The sequence below is a fragment of the Wolffia australiana genome, chromosome 12 (genome assembly GCF_029677425.1).
Source record: "Wolffia australiana isolate 7733 chromosome 12, ASM2967742v1".
In the NCBI taxonomy this organism is placed as follows: Eukaryota; Viridiplantae; Streptophyta; class Magnoliopsida; order Alismatales; family Araceae; genus Wolffia; species Wolffia australiana.
The window spans coordinates 441,261-460,651 of NC_135846.1; the positions used below are offsets into that span (position 1 = coordinate 441,261).

The 19,391-nt window shown below is 49.7% G+C and overlaps 1 protein-coding gene and 1 long non-coding RNA gene across 2 annotated transcripts; both read left to right on the top strand.

Annotated features, from left to right (window-relative positions):
• The first annotated feature begins 4,489 nt into the window (after window positions 1-4,489).
• LOC144710552 (uncharacterized) lies at window positions 4,490-5,083 on the top strand. Its single transcript, XM_078584358.1, has one exon. The coding sequence runs from the start codon at window positions 4,490-4,492 to the stop codon at window positions 5,069-5,071; it is 582 nt and encodes a 193-aa protein (XP_078440484.1). The 3' UTR covers window positions 5,072-5,083.
• Window positions 5,084-8,194: 3,111 nt separating this feature from the next.
• LOC144710705 (uncharacterized) lies at window positions 8,195-9,604 on the top strand. The gene is made up of 2 exons (XR_013583383.1): window positions 8,195-9,289; window positions 9,395-9,604. It is a non-coding gene; the product is annotated as an uncharacterized LOC144710705 (long non-coding RNA).
• Window positions 9,605-19,391: the final 9,787 nt, after the last annotated feature.

Below are 19,391 nucleotides of genomic sequence, written 5' to 3' on the forward strand. Positions count from 1 at the left end.
AGGGAAACTGCCGCAGCAGCAAAAGCAAGAGAACTCGAACAAGGACGAACAAGATAGAGCCCCTCATGCTCCTCAGCAATGGAAATCGTCCTCCCCGACACCTTATCACGATAAAAACATGAATTAGGAGAGAAGGTAAGGTCTTGTTTCAAGTCGCGAACAAGGCTAGATAGGGAGAGAAGATGATGAGTAAGGCGAGGAACATGAAGAACTTTAGATAGATGCATAGAACAGGAAAGGGCCACACGACCAATACCCGCCACGGTGAGAAGATCGCCGGAGGCTGTTTTAACTTTGGAGGAGCCAGAAATGGGTGCATAAGTTTGAAAGGCTCGAGGATTTGGGGTCATGTGGGCGGTGGCACCGGAATCAAGAAGCCAAATGGAAGAGGAAAAAGAATGGCCAGGAGGGGATGTAGGTGTGGGAAGACTGGTGGACATACCTGCGTGGGCCAAGGAGCATGAGCCCACGACTAGAGGATCAAGCAAGCGGCGTAGGCGCTCCATCTCTTCCGGAGTGAAGCTAGCGGGCGAGGCACTAGTCGGGAGAAGACCGTACAGCATAGGCACTTGACCCGGGGGGGGGCACGGACGAGGCGGCTGCAGCAAGGTTGCTTGGTTGTGCGCGTTTCCGTTGAAGCTTGTAGCACGTCTCCTTAGAGTGACCTCGCTTCTTGCAGTAATTGCAAAACAGCGAAGGATCACCCTTTGGAGAATCCTCCGTCCGAGCCGTCGGACCACGTGGCAAAGAGCCGGGTGGTGGAGTCGGCGGGCGCGTGACGAAGAGGAATGAGCTTTAAGTGCCGAAGCCGAGTTCTGGGCCTGCTGAAAGCGGGATTCTTCAACCCGCACACTATGGAGCGCATCCTTGAAGGTAGGACCAGTCTCCCGATGAATAAGCTGAGCCCGTACAACTTCATATTCCGGGTTCAGTCCCATAAGAAACTGGAAAACCCGAAGTTGAAGAGTATATTGGCGGTCCACCGAATGGGGGTTGGGCGGCATGTAGTAGTCAATTTCATTCCACAACGAAATGAGCTCCGTACTGTACTCCATGATAGACCGGTCCCTTGACGCAGGTTAGCGGCCCGATGTATCAATTCGCATGAGTCGCAATGTTGTGCTTCTTGGAGTGACTCTCAAGTACTGCTTCCCAGCATCGCCGAGCTGACTCTAGAGACATGAATCCACCTTTAACACTAGGTGAAATACTGTCCAAGAGCCAACGATGAACTACCCCCTCAACGTCCAGCCAGTCATAATACTTGGGATCGGTCCGGGAAGGTCCGTCTTCTAGAAGATGGCGCATGAGACGCCCTTTTAAAGTTATCTGGACGTACTGGCGCCATTGCAGGAGATTGAATCCAGTAAACATACCATCCGGAGGCATCCGAGTCAAAGAGGATGGTCCAGAGGAGGACGACCAATTCCCGGGCTCGAGAGGCACCGCAGATGCATGTGGCGTAGATACCGGCGTCGAGTCTGGCGTAAAAGTAGAGGTCTGGGCTTCAACCGGGTTCGTCATGATGAAAGCAGAGTAGACCACAGTCAGAAGGCGCCGGAACGACGAGAAGCCGGGACTGCAGGTGCCGAGACGTCGGGCGCCGGGATGGCGGGAGCCGGGACGGTGGGAGCCGGGACGGCGGGTGCCGGGATGTCGGGCGCCGGGCGCCGGGACGACGATCGCTGGACGGCAGCGCTGGACGTCGTCGCCGGCGGCGCGAGCTGGGCGGCGCGAGCCTGGAGGGCGCGAGCTGGCGGCGCGAGCCTGGAGGGCGCGAGCCGGCGGCGCGAGCCGGGAGGGCACGAGTCGAGGCGGCGCGGGCTGGGACGGCGGGCGCCGGAGCGGAAGACGCTGGGACGGCGGACGTCAGAACAGCGAGCGCCTGGGAGGCCCGGAGCGAGACGGCGAGAGACCGGAGCGCGAGATCAGGCGGTCGTGAGAACCGCCGAAGATCAGAGCGCAAGGTCGAGCCCAGGAAACCCAGATTAGGGTTAGGGTTAGGGCTCTGATACCATGTAAACAAGAAAAGAACTATTCTTCATAGCAAATGAAAGAGATTACAGGGTTTTATAGGAAGCCCTAATGGGCTGACTAGAGAGGGCCCTTAATGGGCTAACAAGAGAGAGAAAATAAAGACATGTAATACTCAGATCAACACAACCTACTTACAGGCAATAACATTCATCAATGGACCAAAAAATGTCAATAATATTTTCTGCCACGAGCGAACTCTACCACTGGTTTTGGGTTATGCCAATGAACTTGAAGAACTTTGACAATAGATCAGACTTTTATTGACCCTCTTCCAGCAACCCTTTGGATTGGGAATATAGTCTACATGACTGGTTTTACCAGTACTTGAAGATGCCCTATTTTGAATATGAGACAGTTCGAACTCAACCCTACAACTGGAAGCATAACATTTACACTAAAAACATTGTTACATAAATTTGAAATGAGGAAGGTCATTTGGGCTTCAATTCTGATAGAGAGGAAAATGTGGTCATTTAAAATACAGCCTGTATTGTGAAGCCTCAACAAGTGAGGCCAACCCTCTTCAAGTCATGCAAAATAAGTGGTCTTCGTAATCAAACAAAAAAACAAAATTGACAAATTAATCAAATATAAAGATAACAGAACACAGATACTGATGCCGAACAACAACTCTTGGTCCAAATGAAAAGAAAAAAAGACAAAAATGGCGACAACCCAAGAAATAAGTCTGACACCGCAACATAATTCTTGATCCAAATCAGTAGAGAAAAAACAAGATGGCGCAAACCCAGAACGATTTTCCAACTGCGGCACAAAAAAACTGTAGGGCCGAAAGGAAAAGAATCAAATTTGGCCCAAACCTTCTTCCCCGTTGCGTCCTTTCGAGATATTATTCTCATAAATTCATCTCCTCTAAATCCTCGAGAACGTTCAGTCCCCAAGAGGCAGCTATTATCCCTCGCATAATCTTTGATGCGAATCGCATCACTCGTCGAAGCACAAGGCTCCATTAGTTGATTCAAAGAGCAGTACCGGGCATAGTTGGCGTCAATCAAACGTCAACTATACAGATTTGCAAAGATAGTGACTCTTCTTTGAGCTACGAATCGTTAAAGAGAATATAAGTAAAACTAACACAATGAAAACATTCACGCATCCTGGTCCATTGCAGTCCTTCGGCACTGTAAGCATCGAGAGTATTATGGTCGATCGTAAGAGATTAAGCTTATCCGCCGTTCAATTACACGCGTACCAAACAAACATGTGGGAGCATTCATGACTGATATTCTTTCCTTGTTTCAGGTTACATTCTTTTTTGTCTGTTTTCCGTTCTTGCATTCTCCACGGGAAATTTCTATCAGGGTCATGAATCTGCACTTCCTGCCCGAGTTTAAGTCTTCCAGTAAAGATATTAAATTTAATGTCGTAAATGCTACATTGGCATTCCCTGATTTCATTTTCCGTGGAGACATTTGTAGAAAAAACACGAAATCCTAAGACGAAGGCAATGATGCGGGCACAGAGTGAGGCGACTTATTATTTTTGCTTATTTCTATTTATTTTGTTCAAATGAGTAGCCAAATAAGTTAAGCTGATATGTTCAATGCGAGGAAATTATATCATTTTCGAACTTAACCCGAAGATAAAGTTTTAATTATTCAATTTATTTTCTCTCTCTCTTTCCCTATCTCTCGCGCTCCATATTCTCACTCTCTCTCTGTGTTTCCCCTTTCGTTCCTTTCTCTTTCTATTTCGATCCTTTTCTCTCTTTCTCTCTCAGAAGTCAAAATCCCCTTCTCTATTTTTTTTTCTACCTCTGTCTGTGTTTTTCGCAAACTTTTGTCTGTATTCGTACCTATATCTAAAATTATTTACCTTTCTTGTCCTTATCGCTCTATTTCTTTTCATGTCTTCATCTCCATCGTTGTCTATCCACCTCTATCGCCATATTTCTATGGAAAGCTCGGCAAAAAAAGCTCAAGAACGTCCTTAAAACACGAAGCGTCTCGGAAGTTCTCAGTTTCCCTCTGACCTCTTTCTCTCCTCTCTCTCCTCGTCGCAAATCCCGGCAAGACCTCCCCCTAATTTCTAGCACCGCGAGGACTGGGCAACCGAGATAATACGCAAACGGAAATACCGGTGTCTCTCTCTTCTCTCGGACCCGGTCTGAGAAATCCTCTCTCGCAGCCCAGGCCTCTCCCTGGACGTTGATTAGAGGCCATCGCAGGGCCTAGAGTGAGTCTCGTCTCACTCTCGCTAACTCTCCACCTGCGTTCGTCTCTCAAACCACGGCCCCTGTCACCGTTATAAACAGCTGCCACTCTCTCAGCTTAAGCGCACGCATTGAGAAGAGAAGAGAAGGGAGAAGAGAAGAGAGAAGAGAGAAGGAAGAAGAGAGAAGAAATAAGGGAGAAGAGAGAAGAGAGAAGAGAGACGAGAGAAGAGAGAAGAGAGACGAGAGACGAGAGCCGAGAGAAAGAAGAATTCTGAGATGGCGCAACCACACTGTAAAGTATGCTTAAAATGCTTCGGCAGCGACAAAGCAGTCGACGGGCACATGAGAGTGCATACGCCGGAGGAGAGAGGCCTCGTGAAGAAGCAGCTGAAGAAGCGCGCCGCTTTTCGGCTGCCGACGTGGGCGACGAAGAAGCGAAGAAGCAGTCCGTCTGCGGCCATTGCACCGGCATCCATAGCACCGGCGCGAGAAACTTCGTCTGCGCTCTCGATTCCTGACGAGGCAGTCTACGGCCTTCTCGAGCTCTCACGGAGCATCCCGGCCGTCCCTGCCTCTGGGGTGGCTCCTCCAACGGTCGAGATGAAGCCCAGGTCCACCTCGGAGGAGACCATAACAGCGGCTGCAGAAGAACGTGTGGAAGAAAGGCCGGCGGCGGCGACAGTGGCGCGGAGGAAGAAGAAGACGAGGACATCGGCGAAGCCCAGCGGAGGCGAGCACAGGTGTAGCGAGTGTAGCCGGGTTTTCCTCACCGGGCAGGCTCTCGGAGGCCACATGGGGAAGCACCGCCCGCCACGGCAATGTATCATGTTTTACAACTTTCTGAACGTTCCAGCCTGATGTTTGTTTCTACTTCCCTCTGCTGGATCTGTGCAATTTGTAAATAAACTTCTTGTCTTGTTGGTGTAAGCTTATGTTTGTTAAAGCAAATGCATGTCATCGGCCGAGAGGATTAGCTTCGAGTAATGTCTTTGTCAGAACTAGGATAGGATGCAAAGAGTGTTAACTGGGGAATATAGTCAGAGCTTTTGCTGAGGCGTTGTGTTTTTTCACAACCTGCTCTCTCCAAGACCACTGTGTTTACGTGAGAGTTCACTGAATTGGGTTATGGAACATCCATAAAGACAAGAAACTTGAGTCCTTTGTCCTCATAAATAACGTTTTAAATCACTGAAAAATGCCAATTCCTTTTATTTATTCGGTTGTCCCTAAGGCATCGTTGTCTATCTCAACTCAAATCCAGTTCCTTATTATTATTCATTAAAATCCTTAAATGTAACGTCATTTAATCGTCGAGATACTTAACTTTTGTGTTTTTCTTCATGTTGAACAAATCTTAAGCTTTATTTTATCGAATCCCTGGCTTTAGACATTACTTCAGCGATCGCTCTTCTTTGAAAATCGTAGAAACATACGTAATTCTAGGAAAACGATACTCAATATCATTCCCCTGAAAATGTACTTTTGATCGGAATAGTTTTGCCTTACCGATTTTTAAAAAGTTTTTGTTTTTGGGTTTTAAGTAAAACCCTTAGAATTTTATCTACTTTTTAGATTATACATGAACATATGTTTTACAAAGTAGTCCATCTTCTTGACTTGCAACCTCCACCTGAGACCATCCGCAAAACCCTAAGACAGCTTCAGAATTAGAACCCTATTCTAACGAGGGTTTTACCTCCACTTCCCGCGTGAGAGCTTTTACTGCATCAGCTTGGACAGCTCCGCCTTGGTGATATACGGTTCTGGTTTTCTCTGCCTTAGCAACAGGGGAAGCTCCTTGCTGTAAAAATCGTCCAGAGAGAGAAGCTCCGGCTTCTGCAACAGTCCCAGGCTTGTCTCATAACAAGCCGGCTCTTCTTCCCAAGCTTCGGTCTCCAAGCAACCCATCAAGTCCATCACGCCTCCAGCAAAAGTAATGTAATCGAAAGACTAGGTTCTCCGCTTAAACTTATGAGCTTCCTCGAGAAGCTCAAAACAAAGCTAAGCCCAGCTAAACCCAGGCTGTTTCAAAGCTCCACTACACTTCATCTTCTTCCATGGGGTACCATAAAAAATAGCAATTCATGCTCGACTCCCAGTCGATAAATTTCTTGGGCTTTCGCGAACCCTTGAAGACGGCGATGTTGGCACACACGCTCTTCTGGATCCGAGCGCGGTGCTCCTCTCCTTCACGTTCGTCGTCGTTCTTGCGCTGTTCGGGCGTCGGGTAGTCTGCGTGACGCGGGTTGACGTGTTGTTGAGGTGGGGTCAGATCGCGGTAGTGATCATCCCAGTGTCGGGGACTACCGTTGCGCGGTGCGCAGATGTCGGGCATCAGGCGTGGCGGGTACCGGGGAACGTCGTCAGGTTCTTCGTACCAGCGGGGGTAGGGTGGCCGAACATACTTGTCATGGCGTGCCGGTGGATCGGCGTCGTCTCTATGATTCTGGGGTCAGACGCAGTCGTCGCAGTGGGCCAGTCAGTCGGCCTCGTATCCTCAATCGTGGCATCAAACGTGTTCGTCTCCACAGGCCAGTGGGTCGGCTGCATAGCCATGGTCGTCGCGGCGGGCGGTATGTCGGCCATGTAACCTCGATCATGGTGCTAGGTGCATTTGCCTTGGCGGACCGGTCAATCGGCGTGGTAATCATGATCGCCGAACATAGTCGTCTCGGCGAGCTTGTATGTCGGCCTCTAGCCTTCGAACATATAGCCGGACGTACGCGTCTCGGCGGACCAGCAAGTGGGGCTCGTAACCACGATCGGTGTCGTCACGTTGTATCGTCTATCCCAGGCACAAACGTCCGGTGTGTCGCGTGCGGGGTCTCGCGCGGGGTGCTGATCTTGAAGCTCCTCCTCTAGCCTTCCGTCGTGCTCCATGTACTAGTGGTCTTCGTCGGGACTCCTCGGATGATCTAGGTGGGTCGCGGGCTCGCTCGGGAGCCATGAGCGCCAGTATAGCGTCGGGTACGAGAGCTAGTGGGAATGTGAGCAACCGCTCAACGCGCTCGATGCGGTCAGCCACGGTGCGGAGATATGCCCCTTGTTCCTCGGACGGGTCCTCCCGGGGCCGGTGCTGTCGATGGGTTCATCCACGTGCGCGTCCTGCTCCTTTGACGCGTGCGACCGTGGCCCCGGGTGAAGCCTCGTTGACGGGAGCTTTCCTGTGATCTTGGGGAGGTCCGTGGGGACCCCCGGTGTCCACGGTGTGCACTGGTGTGCTCTCGTGGACTCGACGGTCCGGGGGCACTCGCCTCGGCAAGTGCGGTCCGGGCAAGCTCCATAGGTGGCTGTGATGGGCCGCCTACAGGAGCCGCAGGACTGTGTTTCGAGAGGTTCTTACTGTGGCCTCTCTCGTTGGGCGACGATATGGTGCGTCGTGGGGAGGTCAAACCCTCCTGCTTGATTGCTTCTCAATGGCCATATCCCTAGGGGAACCTAAATGGGTGTTCGAAACGATGAATGTGATGCACAAAGACGTCTAAGCAGAGTCCAAGACATGCTGTGAGCATCCACAGCTAGACTCTGATACCAATTTGATGCAAGACAGCGTCCGGGACGTTGTCTGGTCGTCACCAAGTATGATGGCCTCCCGACGATAAAGGATGAATGTATCGGATAACGGCGGTGCTGTCGTCCGGCGGTACCCTAACGGGTATGTAACTACGCAACGAGATGATGGTCCTACGTGTCGTACGTGCAGGCTCCTACTTGAGGTACGCCCCGAGCTCCTAGCTTGGACGTGTCGCCGACTGCGACGGAGGCCTCTTGAAGCTCGTCGGAGTGACGAAGGCGTCTATGGCAGAACGGACTCTATGCGTAGGGCTCGCATGTAACGGACATAAACGTCCATACCGACAACACACTAGAATACGTAGTTCCTCTCGTTTAACCTCACTCACCTACCTAGCCGGACAAAAATACACTGCATGGAGTAAATAAATGAGCGCAGAGAGTACGGCGTACCTCGACGACGTTGCTTGTAGTGCGGTGATCCGTTGATGGTCGGCAGTTAGAGTGGGTTGGATGACGGGCGCCGGAGAGGTCAGGACGGCTCGGCGGGCAGCGGATGGCGCCCGAGCGTTTCGTAAAGATCGGGTGTAGAGGGCTAGCTAAAGATTGGAGCCCGTCATCCAAGAGACTCGAATACGTAGTTCGTCCCGTTTAACCTCACTCACCTAGCTAAAGAGCGTTTCATAAAGATCGGAACGTTTCGTAAAGATCGGGTGCAGTGCGGGTGGCATGGGCGAAGGCACGCGGCGTGGGCGGCGCAGCGCGGCGGCGCAGGTGCGGCAGGGCGACTGCAGTGGTCAGCGGCGTCGCGGCGGCGGCAGTCGCGTGAGCGTGGCGCGTGCAGCACGGACGCGGCGGCGCAAACTCGGCGGCATGGGTGCAGACGGCGGGGGCGCGGCGGTGTTTGCCGCGGCTGGCGGCGCTTGCGAGGGCCGCAAGCGTGCGGCCAACGTCAGTCAGTCGGTGATGTGGCGGCGGGCGGCCCAATGACGACGGCAGCTGCTTCTCTTCTCCCTCCTTTCCCTCTTCCTCTCCTTCCTCCTCTTCCCTTCTCCTTTTTGTTCTCCTCTTCTTCCTTCTCTTTCTGTTATTCTCAAACGAGGAAGGAGACCTGCCTCCTATTCGATGAAATGTGCCAATGAAAAAAACAGGTCTAAGCATTAGGGCCCCCACCCCTTTACCTTATAAGGTGGGGAAGGAGGGCCCCTTCGGGGCGCCCTTATAAATCGGCTCCCACGTTACAAAACAAAAGAGAAAAACACATAAGAAAGGGAAATTAAGGGGGAGGAAATAAAGAAGAAGAAAGGGAGAGAAGAAGGGGGGGCGGGGGAATTAGAGAGAGATTCCAGCAGTGCCAAAACAATTTCCAAGTTCCGTCTGCCGACCATAAGGATCAATCCAGAGCTCAACCGTGCATGTGGTTTCCCAGCGATCTCAGCTGCAAAGGTCTCAACGGGAAGATCCTGTGGCGAGGAAGAATTCGTCGTCTTCCCCCAATTCTCAAAGAGCGTGGGAACTGCGATCTCAACCTCATGGGATTTCAACGGGGAGACCTCGTGGTGGGTAGGAATTTGCCGTCGCCTAATTCTCACCTTGCGCTGAAATTCTGGCTGCGATCTCACAATGAAGATGAATCACAACATCCTTCCATGGCTACGATCTCTGCAGGTGCTGGTTAATTTCTCACGCCAGGAAGAATTGGTTACGGATGATGGCAAATGGGTTTGTGGAAGAACCCGTCCTTGTGTCTCCTATGCGATCTGCAAAGGCTTATTCACTGTCTATTATCATTTTTCTTCTTCTTCTTTCCTTTGTTTTCTTTTTGTGAACGAGGAAGGAGAGCAGAAAAATTATTCGTGAATTTCCTTTCTTCTTGCTCCTGGTCTGCCTTCTCTAGGGCTTCAGTTTTAAAGAGGTTAAGGGATGGGCCCTAAGTGGGCTAACAAAAGAAAGGGGAAAAATGGTCCATTAAAGGGGCCTTATATAATGGGCCCCCTCATTACAAAATGAAGACGGAAATTAAAACAAAAGAAAATATGAGAGACAAAGGACAAGGCACTAATGTACGTCCCCTCTCCTAGGACTATAAAAAGGTGGACGGATGAAACACATCGCGAATGCGATGAAAACACGATAACTCGATGGGGGAAAACATAAAACACAAAAGAAACAACGATGAAAGCAAAAAACAATAATTGAGCAGTCGACATCAAAACTTCAGCAACAGTGATGGACGGCACGGATGACGTCGTCCACGATCTCCGATGGCGTGCACGATCTGAGAAGGGTCGAGGACGGAAGAACTCAGCTCTGTTGAGTTGGGGTAGTTAGCCGCGGCGTCAGGCGAGGGCCTGGTCACTGCTGGCATATGTTGTGCTCCGTGGTGATTGGGACTTTTGCACCTGCACATATGAGCCTTCGCGGTACCCTGGCCCCTACATCGTCAATTACCCAAAGCAGTATACAATCGTCTGACTCGTGCCAATCAGTCGAGAACATCGGGAAAGTGGTCACGGCAAACTTGCTCAGATCACAGGGGTTTAGAAAGGCCATGGTGGAGAGGAGAGAAGGGGCTCGCTACGGGACCGGGCTCGCCACATTAGACGTGGAGGTGGTACCCCGCGAAGGAGGGACATCTGCCACGTAGGCATATCTTCCCACTCATCAGAGGGTCGAGGACGGGCCGACGCTACAAATATGTATCATTGTGGCTGGCCCGGGAGAATAGCTCTTTGACCAAATTCTCACAGACACTTGGTTTCCCACGTTAGTCACGCGGAGTTGGTTCTGCGAGTTGGCAGCCTCCTTGTACTGTTCCTGCCTATATATGATAACCTAGCATGATGGTCATGATGCAATGGCCAAACATGTCAAACGAATGCATAATGAGGGACTACTACGTGTGCTAGGGGTTAAAGTCATGGTGGGACTTGGCCGGTCGCGATCTCGGGTGGACTCAACCCGGCGGCATGGGCTTCCGGGAAGACAAGCGCCTGCTCGGCACGTGGGGTATGGCAACGTCGATTGGCAGCTCCCTTGCCAATGGAAGGGGGGCGCAACATGTCCACCGCTCATCCTCCTAGCCGTGGAAGAGTGAGCCGTCCACACCGTGCCGAGGAAAATCCTAGACGAAGCTGAAGGGGACACTATGTGTCTGCTCCAGGTGAGTGGCACAGGCGGCCAGGCTGGCAACACGGTTGGTCGGATGAGTGGTGCGGGTGGATCGTGTGGCTATATGAACGGCTCTGGCAGCGCTGTGCTTGGCGGGGGTCTCTTGACTGGTGGCAGGGCTGTTTGGCGGGCTACGCGATTGGCCTGCATAGGGGCTTCGACGACACCGACCCGTCGCACTCTTTGTATCATGGTTCTCAAGGGGGCAAGGGATAGTGGACGATCATTAGCCCGACCACCTTGGTCGGGCCACTCTTCACTACTTGCTCCGTGGTGTAAGGGTACCACATGACCCGTCGTCCCTTATGTAGAAACGAACACGTGTTCCCTCTGCCAGCTATGGTGACGTCAAGATCATAGATCTAGGAATGACCCAAGATGAAACATCCTACTTTCATAGGAAGGACGTCAGACAGGATGGTCTCATCGTACGTCTCCATTTTTAAAGGAACATGGCATTGTCGCTTCGACGACACCGACGAAGCGTCGACCCATGACATGTCAAATGATGTCGGATGAGGTGTGATTGCCAACCCTCGTCGGGCGACCATCACATTTGATATGGCATTGACGCAACTTCCACTATCTACCGTCAACTTACACGCTTTGTAGTTGATTCAGAGAAACCTGGAGAAGACCGATGTTCCTAGCTTCGTGTGTACCATCAGTGTTGTCTTCTACAAGACAGGCACAGAATTAACCTGCGAGTCATCGTCAGGTGGGACGGTCGTCCCACCAGTGCTTGGGCAGTCAGCGACGATGCTAGCAAGTCACCGAGAGCTAGGGCATGGAGCGGGTGTCTGGGTCGTACCGGGATCCACTATCTGGATGTAGCAAACCCGGGGATTGGGTGACTCGAACCTGTTCGTGATCTCCTCCTCTCCACGATAGTCATCGATCAGGAAAGGAACCAGCTCTCCGTTAAGGTCCTGTTTGGTCTCTACTGTATCAATTAGGAGGGCCAAAGATGGGCACCGGCTAGCTCTGTGCATTTTCTCTTGGGACTTTAAGCACGTGAGTAGTGTTTGGCTGACGGTAGTGCTGCGGCTCAGAGTGTCGCTCGTGACAGCGCGAGTGGGTGTGGTAGAACCAACGGAGGTGGCGAGGGCAGTTCCTTGCCCCCCGGTGGTGTGGGAAGCCCTGACCATAATGGGTGTTGCGAGCGGGAGCGGATCAGGGTGCGATGTGAGTGGCCTGCATAGGGGCTTCATCGCTCGGATGCTCCATGTGCTCCACTAAGTGGAAGGTTCTGTCGACCTTGGAAGGGTTGCACTCAAGAGCCTTGGTGCGTAGGGTTGGTCAAAGTCTGTGGGCAAATAGAGTGATGATGATACGCAGATCCTCCACGAATCGACACCAGATCCTGCACTCCTCAAATACCTCCATATATTCCATCACGGAGATTCAACCTTGCCTAAGGTCAACCCACATACTTATTCCTCAATTTCAGCGCCATTTTGGCCCAGGACATGATGTTTCGTCCTCGTCACTCGGCAGCGACATGCTCGTTCTCCCAAAATATCTTGGCATGTCCGCCAAGTCTTGTCTCTACATACTCGATGCACATGTCGTCGTCCATGCGGTACCACCAAACGTAGGACTTCATGTTGGACTCCTAGTCAATGAACTCATTGGGTTTTCTCGACCCCTTGAAGACAGTCTTCCCGTCGGCAAAAGCTCTTCTCGTCGGCAAAAGCTCCCATCGGCCTCGTATCCTCGGTCGTGGCACCAGACACATTCGTCTTGACGGGCAGGTTGGTCACCTGAACAACCACAGTCGTCATGTGGGACGTGTTCGTCTCGGCGGGCCGGTATGTCGGCCTCGTAACCTTGATCATGTTGCCAAGCGTGCTCACCTTGGCGGGCTGGTCGGCAAGCAATACGATGATCATCATGCCGGACGTAGTCATCTCGACGCGCTGGTATTGCGGCCTCGAGTCTTCGGTCAAATGGTCGAACCTATTCGTCTCTCCGGACCGGCAAGTCGGACTCGTACCCAAGATCTGAGTCGTCCAGTGGGTATCGTCTATCCCTAGCACGGATGTCTAGTGGGTTGCATGTGGGGTATCGCGCGGGGTGCCTATCTCGAAGCACCTCGCCTGGCCATCCGTCGTGCTCCATGTATTGGTCATCTTCCTACGACCTCCTGGTACGATCTCGGTGCCATATGACCCGTGGTGGGTACTGGAGGCACGAGCGCCCGTACGTGGCATGCTCTGGTGCGACGAGTGCCAATACGGCGTTGGGTACTAGAGGAAGTGGTCGCGCGAGTAACCGCTCGACGCACTCGGCGAAAGCTACCATGGTGCAGAGATATGCCCCTTGCTCCTCGGACGGGTCCTCCTAGGGTCGGTGCTGTCACCGTGGTCTTCATCGTGGGCCTCTTGCTCCTCGCCCACGTGCGGCTACGGCCGAGTGTGAAACCTCCTCCACGAGAGCTTTCCCGTTGTCAGTAGGTGATCAGACACCCAGTGATCTCGAGGAGGTCCATGGGGACCATTGGTGTCCATGGCGTGCACGGGTGTGCTCACATGGACCGGACAGTCCAAGGGCACTCGCCTTGGCGAGTGCGGTCCTTCTAGGCGCCGTAGGTGGCTGTGATGGGCCACCTACGTGCGTCATGCAACGGTGTTCCGAAAGGGCCGTATGGTGGCCTCTTTTGTCGGGTGATGATTTAATGCATCACGGGGAGGTCGATCCTCTGGGTTGTGCCCCTCCTGCTCGATCGCGTCTCGATGGCCATGTCCCTAGGGGAACGTAGATGGGTTTTTGAAAAGACGATGCAATGCAAGAATGACATTGATGTAGAGTCAGAGACGTGCTATGAGTGTCCACAGCCGGGCTTTGATACCAAGTTGCAGTCAAACTTTGTACCAAAGGTCTTCCAATCGACACCGATTATGATGGCCCGGTGCCGATAATGGATGCTGGTATCGAACGTCCACGGTGTCATCGTCCGACGGAACACAACCCTAACAGGTCGATGTAACTATGATGGGATGAATGTCCTAGGTGTCGTACATGCAGGCTCTGACTCGAGGGAGGCGCCGAGCTCCAAGGTTGGACGGGGTGGACACCTATAATGAAAGAGAGGAAACGATCATGAAAGATAAGAATTCTTTTAGGCGTCAATTAAGTAGATAGAGACAGTTCTTAAGTGGGATTAACAGGCTTACTAAAGGTAACTAGAAAGTATATATTTAAAAAATCACCTGTAGTAAAAGGATACTATTTTTACAGGTATGATATTAAATTTTCAGTTAATATATTTATTTTATACTGTTGATGTTTTTCAATTAGTTTTATGATGGATTTCAGTGAATGATTGGGAAGTTCCATTGAACACCTAAGAGATGTTGGACAAATGCTAGAAATAGGTGAAAATAAACTATGTATATAATTGTATACATTTTTATAAGATTGATAAAAGAGATATATATAATTAGAAGAGTAATCCTCAAACACACAATGTGTTTGATGGAATGCCAAAACAAAATTGTGGTGAATATTTTGTGGGAACTGCACTAAATCCATGATTCCAATAAACTGGATTCGAGGCCATCTTTTTCTTCAAATCAACGGCAATAATAACGAATTGAAAAAACAAATCAGATCTACCAAGAGCGGAGGGAGAATGGTGGTGTCGGGCGTCACCTCGTAGCTTCCGTGTGCAGTCTCCATTGTTATTCACCCCCGTAGTGATGCAGATCTAAGCTTTCCTAACCATTCTCTAAATCCTTAGTTTTCCACGCCCACTAGAGCAGTCACAACATAGCCATAATACGTTTCAACCTTGATAGGAACCTCCCCTGGCTGCCCTTATTTTTACAGCAAAAACTGAGAGCAATTGGCTTTCAAAATCCTGCTTTAAAGGGTCAGAAAATGTTATGTTGACCGCTTAGAGGTTCATGCTTGATCCAAGGGCCCTCTAAGGCTTGTTGGAACAGCGTATGGCCCCTCTTCGATGGCCTTGACCAGTTGGCCGATGAGGATGACTGCCCATGAAAAGGTCTGATGGCTTTGATCAAATCACAACCGTAGACCCATTTTCAATCAATGTAACCCCTTCATGCCACATATTCTGCCTCCCCATTCCTCTCGTTTCCTTTTTGCATTTTGGATGAGCGAGCTCGGATGGCGCTTTGTTTGCATCACTCACGACCCCCAACCAGCGGGCATGAAAATAAAAAAAAACTTAAATATGGCTATGTAGATCTGACTGGCAGGTCTATTTGTACAAGATGGATCGATGATACCATATCTCTCTATTAAAATAGCCCAAAATGACACGGGCTTTTAATCATGTAGGCTCAGAGCGGAGAAACACTTAATTGTTTTCAAGGTATCATGGGCCACTGGGTAGTGAGTTTTTTGCTCCTCCTTAGATTTAAAATACAAAGTGCCATCCTTTGTTTCTTTACTTTCCCATTGCCTTCCTTTTCACATATCTGAACTATGATAATAGATGTGGTATGAACCGCGTGATAGTTAACGATAATTGAAACATGTTTTTGTCCAAAACATTATTGGTCTTGTAAATTATGTAAAATTAACTTTTAAATTGATTGTTTTATCACTCGATACATTTAGTAAATGAGATACATTTAGTAAATGAGATAGATTTAGTAAATGAACTCCGATTTTATACAATTCAAGAGAATACACATGAAAGGATTTCAATAAAATTTTTAATTTGCATGGTTTTATGCCACAATTTTGGTCTATGTGGTATCACACAGTTCACAATGGAGGTTTCCACATCTAATAGTTTGTCCTTGTGACTTGAGTATGGAGTGTACTGGACATAGCAAGTGAGAGGGGACGGTGGTGTGAACATCTTAGGAAGCTTAGAGTCAACATGACTGTACTCTCTGACATGAGGGCCCGAGGGGACATTTATCAATTTGTCAATCCATGATGTTCTCTTTCCTATCCATACTCATCTGCGCATATACACTCATCTTCACAACCATGCCATCGCTCCCCTTCCATCATTCATCCGAGACCAAAAATTGAATTATTAAGCTACAATTTGCCAGTAAATTGGACAAAGTATTCAAACAAATGGAGCAGGAAAACAGCAAGAGATGGAGAGAAAAAAATTATATTAGTATCAGGGAGAGAGGGGAGGAGAGATAATGAATGTAATAGTGGAATAGGGAGATGAAAGGGCAACGAGCGAGGGTTGATAAAGCAGATGATTCTTCATGACCAATAGAGATAGGCTGATAAGTTGATGGAAAGAGAGCAGTAGAGACAAATAGAGATGGAACCAGTTTTGAAAGGCCGAAGCCTGTTAGAAATTCCCATCGAGCACCTCAGACTCATCATCATCCATGACGCGTGGCTAAAATCCACGTGAAGAACTCGAGCTTTTGCTATCAGGTTTCCAAATTGCATCTGTGTCATGTTGTTTTCTCGTGTCTGTGTGTTGTTTTACTATTTTATAACGGTCATTTGCAGTTTTACAAAGGCCCTCTTCGCGCCATTTTGGCACCCTTGATTGTGGGAGGACCTCCTGCTTATGTACCCCACCACCCCCACCCCCACCGCGAAATGAGCCCTTTGTTTTACACCCCTTTTCTTTACACCTTTGGGGGGAAGGGAAAGCCATGCATAGCCTCTTCCTCTTTTCAATAGCCCTTTAGAAGGGAAGACATTAGTGTTTTCTTCGTAAAGAGGACCATTAGAGCACTACTAAACCGCGCACCCTTCCCATTTACAATAAAATATAGGAGGAAGCCTCCATAATACAGAGGCTTGTTTGTTTTTGGCAAAAATAAAATAATAGTTTTGCATGTAGCTGTTTTGGGTTTTATCTAGTCTGATCCTCCGCTCTCTTGTGAACCTTGTGTCTCAACCCGCGCACCCGTCGCTACTGACCAAGTTTGCTCTCAAGACCCAAGGTAGAACCCATTGCCAGAGGCGAGGCTCCACCAACGCCACACTATCGGTGCACTTTTCTTCTGACTTTCTTCGCGGGTGGTCAACTCGTTTACTACGCAGGGCGTCAGGTGAACGACTAGATGGTCACCTTCCAATATCAAAATTTTCCCTAATACTATTCCGCAAGTCTGCTCTATGGGTCATCTTATCTATAGTCCACATCACCTCGGGCACGCTTCCCGCCCTGTCAACTTTGCCACCAACTGCTACGGCCCCTCATACATGGTTATTCGTGGTCAGAATGCCTTCCTACCACTGAAGTCACTGTTCCTTTGAACGTCGGACCGCTAACACAAAAAGTCGACATGGTAGTCTCCCACTATCGATTTCTCTCCTGCATCACCTGGATGTTTCCTCTATCTCAGGCGCAACGGTCACTTATGTTCGCTAGACACACGACTCGCGAGTGCTTCCCTCGTACGTAGGGACCGGTCAAACCGGACCGAACTGGAAGTGGACCCAACATTAGGTAAGATTTAGGTCTATGCCAAAAAACCGGACCGGACTGGACCCTATCCCACATACTATCCATTTCCCTCCCCATCTCCCTTTCTAGGACCCAACAAGACCGGACCAGAACCGGACCGAACTTCAGGTACGGTTTAGGTCCATGCCATAAAACCGGACCAGACTGGGACCGTCAAACCCTACTCATACGTGCCAGAAAGACCTTGAGCAGCTCCCACGGATTATCCATATCAATTAGTAAACCCACCCCCCCCCCACCACCACAAATTGCATGGGATACCCTGGCCTGTGAACGCACCTCTAGACAGGGTTTTTCTCCCTACAGCACCAACACCATCAACCTTGGGGTTCGTTCGCGGAATAGTGAGAACTGCCCATTTAATATTCAGATTTTGCTACTGTGGCCTTTACCAAGGTGCTGTCATGTGGAGTACATAATTGTTGGTTGAGCTCTTATCTGATCTGCTAGCACACTAGTGGAGCTCCTCCTGTACCTGACGCGATTTAATCCACACCTACACCTATTTTGCTCTCCTAGCTTGTGGATATTCTTGGCGACCAGATCACTTGGTCGCACCACCACAAGCGGGTTACACCAATGGAGCACTACGCCTTTCTCCAAAGGTCACATTCTGATGTACCACGGCCTCTAGGTCAACCAACGAGCGTTACGCCACACAGGAACGACCATGAAAATTATGCAACAACGGACGAGACATGTACAAATGAGGTAAATCTACAACAAATACAATAGTAACTGATCGATCTGTGATGTAGCTTAGTTGACGACACGTAGCAATGTTGTGGCTAGAACAAGCTCCAAATGACCCATGCAATCTACTTGAAGGCCGGTGGAATGAGGAACGTGTACCATCCAAAAAATCTCTGCGCCGTCATTGTAAGAAAATGGATCTCACGCCATCTAAAAAAGTCACTACCTTGTGAACAGTTGATAATCATACGATTTTGATAACTCTCTTAAGCAAGGGAGTAGTCGAAACGACATTGAAAGAGACGATGATACTGCCCAAAGAGGGGAGAATGAGTATGACTTGAATTTCCTGACGGAATCGAGCGTGGCTGGCGTGATCCTCGGACTATGTTAACGAAGCCTTGTTTGAATTCAGCAGATTTGTAGCTTACTGGGGGGGGGGCAGGGGGGTGGGAGGTGGGGGCACTAGGAGTGACAGGTGGCAATCAACCAGGAACTAAGTGTAGTTCAGCATAATTCAAAGAGGCCGGGAGTTGAACAGGCTGCGGGTGTGGAAGATGCAAGAGTCAATAGTTTCAACACACTTATCATGAATGTCTTGAGCAGAGGGGAAGACAAAAGTTGTAAGTGGATGAGAAAATGAAAACCTGCTTCCCGGGGAAGGTCTCGCGGCCGTTCCAAGATGAGAAAGAAGTAGAGACAAAAATGCTGGGGCACACAAAAGACAAAGTTACGGCGGGCGGATGCTGGCGGATGTAGTCGGTGATCCCCAAAGGGAGTCTTTCCTCAACGATGAATTAAAAGGCAAATTAAACTCACACGATCTACAGGCTGAAGGTATCAACCATTCACGCTGGATACTCCTAGAAAAATCTGGAAATATCAAAAAGGTACAGACCTTCCAGAAGCCACATGGAATTATCTCGAAATATATATCTTTCTCTCTAGTAGGATCTTTCTGGAGATCTAAGTGATTTTGTAGAAGCATCCATTGGTGCCTGTATAAGCACCCTAGAAGCCCCTCATTTGAGCTAAGTGACAGCACAAGCCAGTGTGTGTGTGATAAGGAGCAAGAGCAAGGAGTGAGAGAAGGTCTCAAGTGAGTTGTGGAGAGCTTTGTACTTCATGTCTTGTATTTTCCTTGTATAGTGAATGTTAGCCTTCGACTAGTTCCAAGCCTCCATTGCCTACACAGGCAAGAATGGTGACGGGGCGGCCGTGATACTATGAAGGATCGTAGTCGACGTGGCAAGAAATATTACTTTTTTTTTTTAATGAAAAACACGTGCCAGGGGGTCTCGGGGTTCATAAGTCAACCACCCTATTGCCGGAGATCTACTTGCACGACACACCCGACCGAAGGCCGAT